Source organism: Manis javanica, chromosome 12 (assembly GCF_040802235.1).
Source record: "Manis javanica isolate MJ-LG chromosome 12, MJ_LKY, whole genome shotgun sequence".
NCBI classification, from domain to species: Eukaryota; Metazoa; Chordata; class Mammalia; order Pholidota; family Manidae; genus Manis; species Manis javanica.
In genome coordinates this window covers 85053715-85067349 of record NC_133167.1, presented here as the reverse complement: position 1 = coordinate 85067349, position 13635 = coordinate 85053715, and the positions used below count along the sequence as shown (strand labels likewise).

Genomic DNA, 13635 nt, shown 5'->3' with positions numbered 1-13635 from the left:
AAATTAGTTCAACCATTGTGGAAAACAGTATGGAGGTTCCTCAAAAAGCTCAAAATAGAAATACCATTTGACACAGGAATTCCACTTCTAGGAATATACCCTAAGAATGCAGTAGCCCAGTTTGAAAAAGACAGATGCACCCCTATGTTTATCGAAGCACTATTTACAATAGCCAAGAAATGGAAGCAACCTAAGTGTCCATCAGTAGATGAATGGATAAAGAAGATGTGGTACATATATACAATGGAATATTATTCAGCCATAAGAAGAAAACAAGTCCTACCATTTGCAACAACATGAATGGAACTATGCTCAGTGAAATAAGCCAGGTGGAGAAAGACAAGTATCAAATAATTTCACTCATCTGTGGAGCATAAGAATAAAGGAAAAACTGAAGGAACAAAACAGCAGCAGAATCATAGAACCCAAGAATGGACTAACAGTTACCAAAAGGAAAGGGACTCGGGAGGATGGGTGGGAAGGCATAAGCAGGGGAAGAAGAAAGGGGGCCTTACGATTAGCATGTATAATGTGCAGGGAGGAATAGGGAGGGATGTACAACACAGAGAAGACAAGTAGTGATTCTATAGCATCTTACTACGCTGATGGACAGTGACTGTAATGGGGTCTGTGGAGGGGACTTGGTGAAGGGGGGAGTCTAGTGAACATGATGTTCCTCATGTAATTGTACATTAATGATGCCAAAATAAAAAAATAAAAATAAAAGTAAAGAATAGATGTGACAGGTGGGAATCAAGTGGAAGTTTCATGTGCCATACAGTCTTACCACAGCAGGCATGATAGAGAGGCACAGTGGCTTGTTAAATTCTGGACTAAAGTCAGATACCAATGGTCTGCGGGGATGTTCAGTCCACTTATGGACTGTGGTTTGGAGTTTGAATGAGAGACCCCAAAAAGGAGCCCTGATCCCCATAGACATGTTAACACATATGGCTGCCTCCCCTATACAACTGCAAGTACAAACCAAGGAAGAATCATTGAATCCGAGGTTTGGCCCCCAGAATAACATCTTGCTGCCAGCACCAACTGCACTGAACCCCGGGAACTCCATTGAATGGACGTGGCCTTGGACCTTTCGACACATGTACCAACGATGGCTGGCTCTCCTGGCACCTTGGGGACAAGGCCTGGAAGCTGGCCTCCTGTGTATTCCTGGAATAACAGCAGAGTGGCCACCAAAAGTCACAGTAGTATATCCTGAATGGCCAGAAGGTAAGAGCATCTTACCGGGGAGTTTTATTTTATCATTATGGCCAGTGCATGCACCTCCAGTAGCACTATATATAGACCCTTCAGTAACCCCCACAGGGAAACGAGTAAAAGTACAGTATACTAGACCTGGAAGGGACCCCCTTCCTGCTACAGTCCTATCACAGGCCCACTCTCTTGCATGCATCTACCTGATGGACAAGATTTCCCTATGTTGGTGTCATTAAAACATATGTCTTATCACCCCTGAAGTCTTTGAGGATTGGAAATTTCCTCTGGCTTGAGGATTATTATAATTTTTGTTACCTGTATCAAAATCTTGCTGTATCTTAATTTTTATGATCTCTTAAGTTGCTGTTATCCTCTGTTGCTATTGTGGAATCTGGTTACAGTGCTCCAGCTTTCTCATGCAGGGACCATTGTGGAAGACTGAAAGAGTGTAGATTGTAAGGCAAGAATCCTGGAGGGGTGGAGTGTGGGAAAGTTGGGGTTCCCACAGCTAGGACCCTCACTGAACTTAAACCACCTGATGATGTAACCAGCCTGTTGCTAGGCTACCGCTTCCACACCTTTAGGCTATGAGCTATTATTGTGCTATATAGAGAGCTCAGCCCAGTGCTCTGGGGAGAGGCAGAGATGCTAGTGCTTGACCTACTGCCAGGAGAACAAGTGGAGTAATAAACCCTTTCATCCCAAAGAATGTTTTGCTGTCAATTTCTTTTGTCACATTGAATTTACAGTGAACTTGCCCTGGGCTGAAACCCACTGGCAAGACACTTAGTTAATTCACAAATGTCCATATTTTAAACTGCCAGTAAAAAGCCCTTGTCTTTCTAGGAATGTTTCATCTCAAACTAAAGTTATCCCGCCTGTGCTGGGGCTGCATGAGGCTGAGCAGAGCGGTGTTTGCTCCACTTCTGGGATGTGGCTGAGCTATATAGTTGATCAGTTTTATGAAAGTGCGTTCAGCAAATGCTAATGAAGTTGCTATAATGAGCCATGTACTCTTTGAGCTGTAGGGATTCAGCAATGAGCAAAACAGGGTCCCTTCCCTCTTGGCCTTAAAGTAATCCTGAACGATGGTGCTCTTTGCCGGAAAAGAATCAGAAATTCCCTGAATGTTCTGAGGACCTTAAAAAGTAATTTAGGAGAAAGAACCTTTTTTATTTTATTTTTCATGTGTTGTAGTGACATGCTTTTCCATACTACACCCAGCTGGACATTAGCAAATCTGAAGAGAAGAAGACAATCTCAGAAAGATACTTTTTTTATATTTAGCATTTATTTATGCTACAGATCATTAGGTGTAATCCTCATACACTACTTCCCCTGACATTTTTCACAAAAGGAGCCCCTTTGGCAAAATGCATGGTGCCTGGAGGTATGTCTCTGGCCTGGAATCTCCTGCCCTGCACTGGGTCAGCCCTCGGGCGGGCCAGGCCGGCACCTCTGTATGCAAAGTTCTTCCCTGCCTGTCTTCTGCTGGGCAAGTTACACCTTCCTGGCCATTTGCAGAGTCACCCCTTTAGTGCATGCTTTTTCTTCCATCTGTGGCCTATCCTTTAAGACTGAGGATGTTACAGCCATGCGAAGACCAACCCCTCCTTGAAATTCCTGCTCAGACATGCATATTTCATGATTCGCTCTCCAGGAATCCGTCTCTGAGGTGGAGCTCACCTCCCCTCTGTCCCACGGCTCACTGTTTAGTACTTCCCATAGGCTGTCTTGAATTAGGGCTCTTTGTGTATATGTCTGCTTCTTCTCCTAAAGCATGAGATTCTGGTGGACTACAGCTGTATTTTAATCATTTTTGTATTTCCTAGAGTGCCTAGCACAGTGAGTTACACAGAGTAGTCACTTAATAAATGCTCACTGAGTTGAAAAGTATAAAATAATGTACTGTCAGTGTGATCCTTTATCACTGACTTGAAAAGATGGAGAAGGGAAAATACTGGGTCAAGTTGAAGCATACTTATTTGTGCAATATACTGTATTAGACATGAAGATTGTTCAGTATATTTGTTCCAAGTTTCTTATGGAATATTCCTTCAGTCCACAGGTATACTGTATATTGGAATGCTGGAGTGAATTACACCCTGTCTACATACAGCGTGTGGAATTTACAGAATTGCCTGGGCTTTGCAGGACCACCAAAATGACAGGAGTAAAACCCATCACACTTTTTTTTCGAAAGCCGCGGGAGAGGAATGACATACCAAAAGGTAATCATACAGTAGCAGCAGCCACCAGCCTCCCTAGGTCATGTCAAAGTGCCTGACTAGTTAGAGCCATGTTCAGGGCAGCTCCCGCCTTTTTCTCAAACTCTCTATTCCCTCTGCTGTCTCAGGAAGCTTGCTACTCATTAAAAGGGATGGGAAACTTAGCCACACCATTACATTCACTTAAGGCAGAGTTTAGCTGGCCAGTTCTCATTACCATCAGCAACAGCTGCCACTTAGGATTTTGAGCCCTTCCTGGCCTCCTGGTTTGGGTTGGGATTTTTATTTGCCCTATTTTGAAATTTATATGTCTTTAGAATGGCTAAAATCCACAAGAATAAACTAAGTAATGGATTCCATTTTTGACAGCTACAAGAAGCCGGATGAGAAAGTAACATACTTCTGGCAGCGTGTTATCAATGGGGAGGCAACAGTGCATTCCCTCTTTCCAGCCCAGTGGAACGGTGAGCTGGAACCGACACTGACAGATGACACGGCCCTTCCACAGTGATGCCTGTGTGAGCTGACAGCTCCACTGGCAGTCAGTCAAGTTCATGCTTTGCAGTGGAATTTTAACAGGCTTGATTTGCAGAATATGCTCTGCCTACTTCTCAGCTTGTAGGAGCAATGAATAAAAATTTCAAAGCATTCACATTAAATAGTAGATTCTAGGGTCTGTTACCCAACCTTCATTTCCCCTCAAAGTTAAGAGTAATAACAGTAAATAAAATTTTGAAGAAAAAAAAACTAGGGTATCTAGGAAAGGAACGATTCTTCCCTTAAAATGAGATTTTCTATAAATCAAAGCAGGTCACATATTAGTCAAAATCTCTCAAGAAGACAATACGCCAAATTTCTGAAGGTAAGTGTGGTTTAATCCTAAAAATAAATGTATTCATGTGTGTCTTCGTGTGTGTGTGTGTGTGTATGTATGTACCGAATTCACAGTAGAGGGACTGACTGATTTAATATGCGTTTAAAACTTACTGAATGTACTGAAAAACTGCTTCCCAGTATTATAAAGTGTTTTCTTTAAGAGAATGAGTCTTGCTCATTGACTTCAAAGTTTTAGGTCATGCTTTATATTTTACATTTTTACAGCGTGTTCTCTTTGAACAAGACATTTGTGAAGCTGATTTTCCTGTGTGACTTTTGTAAAGTTATTGTTCTCTGTTTCAATTCCTTCATCAGTAAGACGTAGCTAATCACCTTGTCACCATCAACGGTATCTCACAGGCTCAAAGCAAGAAATAAGGGTATCAGGCGTTCCACGTTGGTGACTGGACAGCCAAATTAGACTGGCAGAGGTGCTGTGAATTTCTCTGTTTAATGCCCCAAGCCTGCACAGTTTCCCTCCAGTTTATGTAGCCTCTGCTCTCTGCCTGGCACTGTGTCTCTTTACACATTCGTGTTGCTTGCATGGGCTCTGAAAGCAATTGAGTCTGTGACTGTGGCTTCATCAACCACTGTATTCTAACTCCTTCACATAGAAACATAGAAACACTCTAACACTCTTGGTTTCAAAACTCCCTATAAATGGAAGAAATAGATAGGATTTAATGGTGGAGCCAGGCAAATGCAAATGAAATAAACATACAATTACAAAAACCAACTAAAAAACAAGGGCAATACTGGCATCTAATACAAACTCTCTTCCAAGGCTGATCACTAGCATGGGACTGCAGTCCCTGGAACACTCCTGACCAGTTCTGCCCTCCCAAAGCCAGCACCCCTCCCCCAATAAACAAACCTGTAGTAAGGAACTGAGACTAGCAATCTTTCCTCAGGCCAGGGTAAATGACTCATTTGTAACTCGGGTTATCTCGTCAGTTATGCTCACAGACTCAACCTTCACATATGCACAATTATAGGTGATTAAAGGAAGTGATAGGAAAGGCATATGTAAGAAAGACAAATTTCTGAAATGTCTTGAAAAAGGTTCATGGATTGGCAGGGGAAACCAAGAGTCATTTTAAGCAGAGAGAATAGTTTTTGAAAAGGATCGGAGATGAGAAGGACTAAGTTATCGCTGCTAGGATGGAGCCCATGTGGTTTGTAGTGAGGGAAAGATAAGGTTGGATTCCCTGGATTAACTACAAATACCAAGTACTACAGCATGCCAGTTTGTAAGGAAACACATTTCCTAGACTGCATACAAAAGCCAAGTAAAATACAATGATCTTCCATTTGTTTTATGGTAATTGGACGTTTATTTCATAAAGTAAGTACTGCTGTTATATCATGACCCATGATAAAAAGGGAAACTTGCCAGTTTACATTTTACCCATCATGACCTTGAATATTAAAATAGAGTAGGGGTCTTTTCCTCCAAATCAAATGACTCACAAAGCAAGTCACTAAGAGGAGAGGGTGTGAAGCCAGGATGGAAGCGTCCCCCTTCCGCCCACCCCCTGGCTTCCATCTCCCCAGAGAATGATGGTGGTGGCCAGCATAGCACAACTTGGACGTGAGCCAGGCAAGATTTAACGATGGTCAGCTGGGATTCATCTGTTATGGAACCAGACACTTTATTTACTATTTATTAAGTAGATGCTATTCATATAGTGTTGGGATACTTTATAGGATGAGAAGTCTTGAGCTAATTTCATGTTTGTATATCCTGTTTCCCTAATAATGAATATTTTTCCATAGCCTTTAATGCAGCTAGAAAGCAAGCTTAATTCAATCACTCACAAATACCTCCTTAGGGAACCAACACGAGAATATAAAATCCAGAAGAATAAGTTTTTGAATTACTTTCCTTTTTTTGAGGATGGAAGGGACCATCTTTGTGTATGGATATCAGGATTTTATTCCTGCTAATGATAATTTATGTTCATTTAGGCTGAGAGTTGCACCTCACATTACAAATTGTGTTTGGTGGTTTATTATTATTTATTTATTTATCTATCTATTTACTATTTTGGTATCATTAATCTATAATTACATGAGGAACATTATGTTTACTAGACTCCCCCTGAAGGGCCCCCACCAGTAAGATGGCAAACTTCCGGCTTCTCTTGTGGGGGGGGGGTCCTCAGTTCCCGCCGGCGCCACCTGAAGCCCAATCACCTCTCGCTCCCCTCCCAATCCCAGCACCTAGCCAACAGCCACCAGCCCCGTAGAAGTGACACCTCAATCAATTCATGCCCCTTCCTATATAACCCAGCACCTTTCCCTAATAAAGCGGAACTCTCCGGTGAATTGCTGCTGTGTGTCGCTCCTTTCCTTTCATTGGTGCCGAAACCCGGGAGACGGGACACCCCAACTGGGCCCCGTCTTCCCCCCGACACTAGCAGCAGCTTGCCCTCGTCCTCTTTTTCCGGCGCTGGCTCATCACACTCACCACTCCTCTCTGGCCTTTAGGTAAGTTTTCCCCCCCGGAGTGGGCCACTCTTCCCCGAGCTATCGCAGTGCCATTGACCGTGATCGTCCGGCAAGGCCCTGACGCTCGGGGATGAGGAGGGAACTCTCCTCGCCTCAGGCCTTCACGGCTCTGGCGGACCCTCAGGCCCCCCTTCCAACAGCCATAAATCCTCGCCTCAAGCCTTTACGGCTGTGGCGGACGCTCAGGCCCCTCCTCCGACAGTCATAAACGCATTCACCATCCCTTCCATCAGTGCTGAAACTTTTTAAGCAAAATTTCCCCAGGGTGGGCCACTCTTCGAGCTATCACAGTGCCATTGACCGTCATCGTCTGGCAAGGCCCTGACGCTCAGGGATGAGGAGGGAACTCTCCCCGCCTCAGGCCTTCATGGCTGCGGCGGACCCTCAGGCCCCTCCTTCGACAGCCATAAATCCCTGCCTCAGGCCTTCACGGCTGCGGCAGACTCTCAGGCCCCCCCTCCAACAGCCCTAAACGAGGTGACTCCTTTGCAGATGAGAACGCTCCCTTTCCCTGCCCCCTCCTCCTTCTGTTCCGTCCGCCGAAATCTGTCTGTCGAAAACGCCTAGCGCTAGGTACCTCGTGACTCCGGCACTCTGCCTTCTTAGGGAAGTCTGGGTGACGACCCGCACTTCCCAAGAAATTCTGACTGGTATACGAGTTTCCGCAGACCACCAAGGATCATCGGGGACGCCCTTTGTCTCCTTGCGGTCTGCTTCCAGTCCGAGGATCTCTGTTTGTCTTCCCCTGTTTGTCTCCTTCTCTGTCCTTTAGCCATGGGAGCCTCCTCATCCCTCCCTGAAAGTTCACCTCTTGAATGCCTGCTTAAGCATCTGGCTACCCTCTCCCTGATGCCTGATATAAAACCAAAACTTCTCCGTAAATATTGCTCCCAAGATTGGCCGACATACCCCCTAGACAATAACAAGCAATGGCCCGCAGGGGGAACTCTTGATCCTAACATCACTCGCGATCTCTTTAACTACTGCCAGCGCCTGAAAAAATGGAAGGAGATTCCCTGTATGGAAGCTTTCCGCCTCCTCCTCCCCCAGCCCCCTCCCAAGTTCTCCTAGCCTGCAAGCCTGCCCCCACAGAAGCCTCCCGTTCACTCCCTTCCCCTTCTTCTCCTACAACAGCCCTTCTCCCTTCTCCACCATCTCCTCCCCCATCTCACCTCCTCCACCTTTGTCCCCTGCAGATTCTTTTCAGCCCCACCTTTAACTAGGTCCCAAGGGCCTTCTCCGTCTTTGCCCTCATCACCTGTTTCTCCCCTGTTAGGGACCGCCTTTGTCTTCTCACATGTTTGTAGAGGGAATGGGAAAGCACCTTCCCCCATGTCAGAACGCAGCATGGGAAAGCACAAGCTAAACAAAAACCAGTGCAGTCCTTAGAAGTTATCTGTCCACAAAAACATATCTTGCCAAGACTCCTCACTCTGAAAATAGGGAGACCTTGAAGATGTGTAGAAACACCGCCCCTGCTTCTAAATATGCCCTTCCCCCACTTGCGGATGTGGCAGGAATGGAGAACAAAGAACATTCTGTTTATGCATTCCATAAGCAATTAACTGGAGCCCTCCTGTAGCTCAGTTAGTAGAGCATGGGACTCTTAATCTCAGAGTCATGAGTTCAAGCCCAACTAGAGCGGCAGAAGTAAGCAGCTGGGCTGCTAGCTGGCGACACGTGGGTCTGATTCTATCTTTCTTTATTTTCTTTGCCCCCCTTCTGCACTTCAGGACCTGCTCGACTAGGCACGGCTAGACCGCGTCACTCCCCCACAGACTGAGCCAGAACCCTTCAGTCCCCCTCACACTCGGTCCCGAGGGCCTCCCAAAATTATCGCCCCCCTCTGGGAAGTAGCAAGGTCCGAAGGCATTGTGCGTGTTCACATCCCTTTCTCCTTAGGAGATTTAGTCCAACTAGAGAAACGCCTAGGTTCCTTTTCCACTGATCCCACGACATACATCAGGGAGTTTCAATGGACCCTCCAGTCTTACAGCCTCATGCATCATGACATTTTCATGCTCCTGGCCAATACTCTCTTCCCTGAAGAGCGTAGACGAGCTTGGGACTTCGCCCAAACGCATGCTACCGAAACCCACAGGACTGACCCCACCTGTCCCCCTGGCCCCACTGCTGTCCCCGAACAAGACCCACACTGAAATTATAACACCGCCGTGGGTCTCCACTCTCGAGATATTTTTGCCTCCTGCTTAATAGCAGGTCTAAAAAAGGCAGCTCGTAAAGTAGTCAATTTTCAAAAGCTCCAAGACATAATTCAAAAGAGAGATGAAACCCCCTCCGAGTTCTTAGAAAGACTCACTCAAGCCCTATTACAGTATACCAGCCTGGACCCAGAAACACCTGAAAGAAGACAGGTCCTTATGACATACTTCCTAGCTCAAAGCTACCCCGACATTAAAGCTAAACTCAAAAAGTTAGAACAGGACCCCGCTACCCCACAGACTGAGATCCTAACAGTGGCCTTTAAAGCCTTCCATAACTGGGAGGAGGAGAAAGAACGCCGTAAACAAAAAGCTGATCAGGCCAATTTCCAGATGCTGGCCCAGCTGATAAAACCACAACCTGGGCGCCCCTCTACAGACAAGCCCCCCCCAGGAGCTTGTTTCAAGTGCAGAAAAGAGGGACATTGGTCAAGGGCGTGCCCCTCCCCCAGATCTCCTACCACCCCATGCCCCAGATGCCACAAAAAGGGCCACTGGGGGTCTGATTGCCCAACCACCCGAAGGGGAGGCTGGATGAACAACCCCCATCCTAAGCCCGCCATAGTGGGGCTGGCAGAAGAAGATTGATGGGGCCCAGGTGCTTCTCGCCCGACCATTTCCATCACCAAACAGGAGCCCAGGGTTACTTTAACAGTAGACGGTCGCCCCATCTCCTTCCTCCTAGATACAGGAGCCACCTTCTCAGTCTTGCGAGAATACCGGGGCCCTACCATGCCAGCCATTACTCCTATAGTCGGGGTAGGAGGTAAACAGATTTTCCCATTAAACCCCCCCCCCCCCTTTATGCACAATCCTAGACAGTCCCATACCTTTCTCCCACTCCTTCCTAGTTATGCCCCAGTGTCCCATCCCTTTACTAGGACGGGACATCCTTTCCCTCCTCCACGTTTCCATAACTATATCCACTCCCACAGCCCCCAGTACTCCCTTTCTGATGGCTCATAGCCGACAACCCCCCTCTATCCAATGAAAACTCCGGTTCCGCCCTTATACACCCTGTAAATCCCAAAGTTTGGGACATTACAAGCCCCTCCGTGGCCCTATGTCCCCCTGCCTCTCAAATTACGTGACCCCTCAGTATATCTGTCAGGTCCAATACCCCCTAACCACTTCAGCCCTCATAGGCCTCCAACCCATCATTCAAGATCTCTTAAATACATAAATTACCTCAGACCCACTCACTCCCCATTTAATACCCCCATATTAGCTGTTAAAAAAAACAACGGATCTTTCCGCCTTGTCCAAGACCTTCGCCTCATCAACATAGCCGTTGTCCCTATCCATCCCTTAGATCCAAATCCATACACCCTTTTATCGCAGATCCCTGCCTCAGCATCCCACTTCTCAGTCCTAGATCTCAAGGACCCATTTTTCTATCCCTCTAGACCCCTGCACCTGGACGGACCCATACACAAGACATTCTGAACAATTCACTTGGACAGTTTTGCCACAAAGCTTCCGAGATAGTCCCCATATTTTTAGACAGGTCCTAGCTCAAGACCTCAAACAGTTTCATCATGATCACTCCAAGTCCACCTTACAATACATGGACAATCTTCTACTCTGCAGTCCCTCGTGGGAACAGTCTCAACTTGACACTGCCTCCTACTTAACCTTCTACCTTCCAGAAGTTACCGAGTATCCCCCGTCAAAGCTCAAATATCTTCCCCTTCTGTCACTTACCTTGGATTCCTTCTGTCTCAACAAAGAAAGTCCATTACCTTAGACAGAAAATGGCTCCTCTCTGACCTGCCCATTCCCAAAACCAAGACAGAAATCCTTTCCTTTCTAGGCCTGGCTAGATATTTTAGAGTGTAGATCCCTAACTTCTCCCTATTGGCAAGACCCCTATACGACCTCAGCAAGGGCCCCCCTAAAAAACCATTATCCTCCTCACCCTGACACTCCTTCATTAAGCTCTGTCAAGCCCTTGTAGAAGCCCCAGCTCTCCATCTTCCTGATTTGTTGAAGCCCTTCTCATTATACATTCATGAGAGGTCCAATCAAGCTCTAAGAGTCCTAAGCCAATATTATGGCCCATCCTTTGCCCCAGTAGCTTATCTCTCCAAGCAATTAGACCCCACAGTTCAGGGATAGGCCCCCTGCCTACGAGCATTAGCCGCTAGACAGCTCTTGCAGAAAGAAGCTCATAAACTGACATTCAGGGGGCCCCTTACCATTCTGTCCCCATATCACCTAAAAGATCTCTTAACCTACAAAAGTTTACAGACTCTCCCTCCCTCCAGACTCCTGACCTTACTGTCCTCTGTCCTCCAAAATCCCGTTCACCCCCTTTGCCATCCATACCCGAATCATGACTTTTTCCTCCTTTACTGCTGTCTCGCTTTTTTCCCTCATTCCTATTACCTTCCCCGCCACCCCAGCCTCCTTTGTATGGCGATTCAAAGTCAGACAGACTTACACACAGCATCAAACAAAAGTTACTGCCCTCATTGCCACACCAGACTGCCCTCTGAAAAGCTGCTCTGAGCCTTTATACCTCCACTTTCCTCCCTCCACTGAAGTGTTCACTAGCAGCTACCCTTATTCTCCCTACCTCTGCTTCCTCTATGACCAAAAACAAGCCTATTGCAGGCGATGGCCAGACACCTACGGGAGATGTCCCGACTAGTCTTGCGCCATTCACTACACGGGTAACTTTCAGTACCCACAGTATTACTCCTCCAACCGTTTCATGAAATATCCCAACAGCTCATTCTCCTTATCAATCCCAGATCCCTGGGACTCTCGATGGGCTGCCAGAGTCACAGCCTCAGTTTACTACGGGGGGTCCTCGACCCCCCACGGTACCCTTCATATCTCTCGAAAGTATGTTCCCTCTCATTCCCAGATCTCTCAAGTTGCATCAGATAGCAGACATTCCGAAAAAGTCATTATCCAAACTCTTGATGGCGCCTCTTCATCTTCTTATCCCCACCCCTCTCCCCATTTCTCCTACTCTTCATTACAGCTCATTCAGGACACCACCATCTTTCTCAACCACACCCTCAACACCGCCAATTGTTTCTTGTGCGCAACACTACAGCGCCCACTGCTGGCCGCCGTGCCCCTTAATATTTCCAACTACTCCTTCCATGCAGAAAGACAACCCCTCTGCCCCCTGGCAGACATACCCCTATGGGAACCAGAATACGCAGATAATCTCACCATCCACCACTGTGTATGCCCAACTCCACCCCCATCCAGCGCACTTCACTGCCTCTCTATCTACACCCCTACCTCCGGCTCTAAGACTTTTATGCAACCGGGACACTTCTTTTAGTGTAATGGCAGTCTTTTCAACTCACTGCCTCTCAACTCCGATACACCCTGCATTCTCGTCACCCTAATCCCACAGTTAACACTTTACAGCATGGCAGAATTCCTTGAGCTCCAACCTCCCTTGCCCTCACGCACAAAAAGAGCTGCTTTCCTTCCCATCATGGTCAGTAGCTCTTTGATCACCTCAGCCATTGGGGCAGGGTTTTCGGGAGAAGCCTTGGGTCACTCTCTATGGGCAGTTAGAGATCTCAACGCCAAACTTGAGGGAGCCCTGACATCCACTGCCAATTCCTTAGCCTAGCCTCTCTCCAAAGACAAGTCACTTCGCTAGCTAAAGTCACCCTTCAAAACCGGCAGGCCCTAGATCTGCTTACAGCCGAGAAGGGCGGCACCTGCGTCTTCCTCCGGGAAGAGTGCTGCTATTACATCAACGAATCCGGCATTGTAGAAACTGACATTACCAAACTCACTGACCTTGCCTCCAGCCTCCACTCTGCTTCCAATTCCAACCCATTCTCTTCAATACTAACAAACCCCCTCCTCACCTAGCTCTGGCCCATTGCAGGCCCCATAATAATCATTCTTCTCGCCTGTCTCTTCTTACCCTGTATAATAAAGTTCATCAAATCCCAAGTCGGAAAAATCTCTAATCAAGCTTTCAATCAGCTTTTACTCAGGAACTACCAGCTTCTGGCCACAGAAGATCCCTCACCCTCACGTGACCTCCTCACCACACACTGAGATGGACCCCTCTCTCCACTGGAAACTGTTCCTGGAAACAATGGCCGCAGACACCTGGCTCCTGACACCCACATCCTCTTAGCACCATTAGAATCAACAGGTCCTCGACCTATGGTTACAGGGAACCTTCATTGATTTCCAAACCTGAAGAAGTCCACATCTACTCATCCTTACTGTGGGGAGTCCTATCAACCCTTTCCCAATCCTCAAACCCTCACTCCCTTCTACGCCCCTGTTCAGCAGGAAGCAGCCAGAGAGAAAGCAACGTCCACAACTCCATAGAGGAGAAAGGGGGGAATGAAGGGCCCCCACCAGTAAGATGGCAAACTTCCGGCTTCTCTTCAGGGTCCTCAGTTCCCGCCGGCGCCACCTGAAGCCCAATCACCTCTCGCTCGCCTCCCAATCCCAGCACCTAGCCAACAGCCACCAGCCCCGTAGAAGTGACACCTCAATCAATTCATGCCCCTTCCTATATAACCCAGCACCTTTCCCTAATAAAGCGGAACTCTCCGGTGAATTGCTGCTGTGTGTCG

At 47.1% G+C, this 13635-nt stretch overlaps 1 protein-coding gene across 6 annotated transcripts in view; it reads left to right on the top strand.

Annotated features, from left to right (window-relative positions):
• The window catches only part of LOC118971547 (ADAMTS-like protein 3), a 109441-nt gene that overhangs the window by 86215 nt on the left and 9591 nt on the right, over positions 1-13635 (top strand). For 4 of the 6 annotated variants that reach the window (XM_073218953.1, XM_073218952.1, XM_073218951.1 and 1 more), the window contains 3 exons: positions 1023-1233; positions 3283-3452; positions 3819-4311. In XM_073218953.1, the coding sequence (XP_073075054.1) occupies positions 1023-1233; positions 3283-3389 (318 nt within the window). In that variant the 3' untranslated portion in view covers positions 3390-3452; positions 3819-4311. The remainder of the gene's footprint in view (positions 1-1022; positions 1234-3282; positions 3453-3818; positions 4312-13635) is intronic. The other 2 variants (XM_073218954.1, XM_073218955.1) reach the window with 2 other exon arrangements.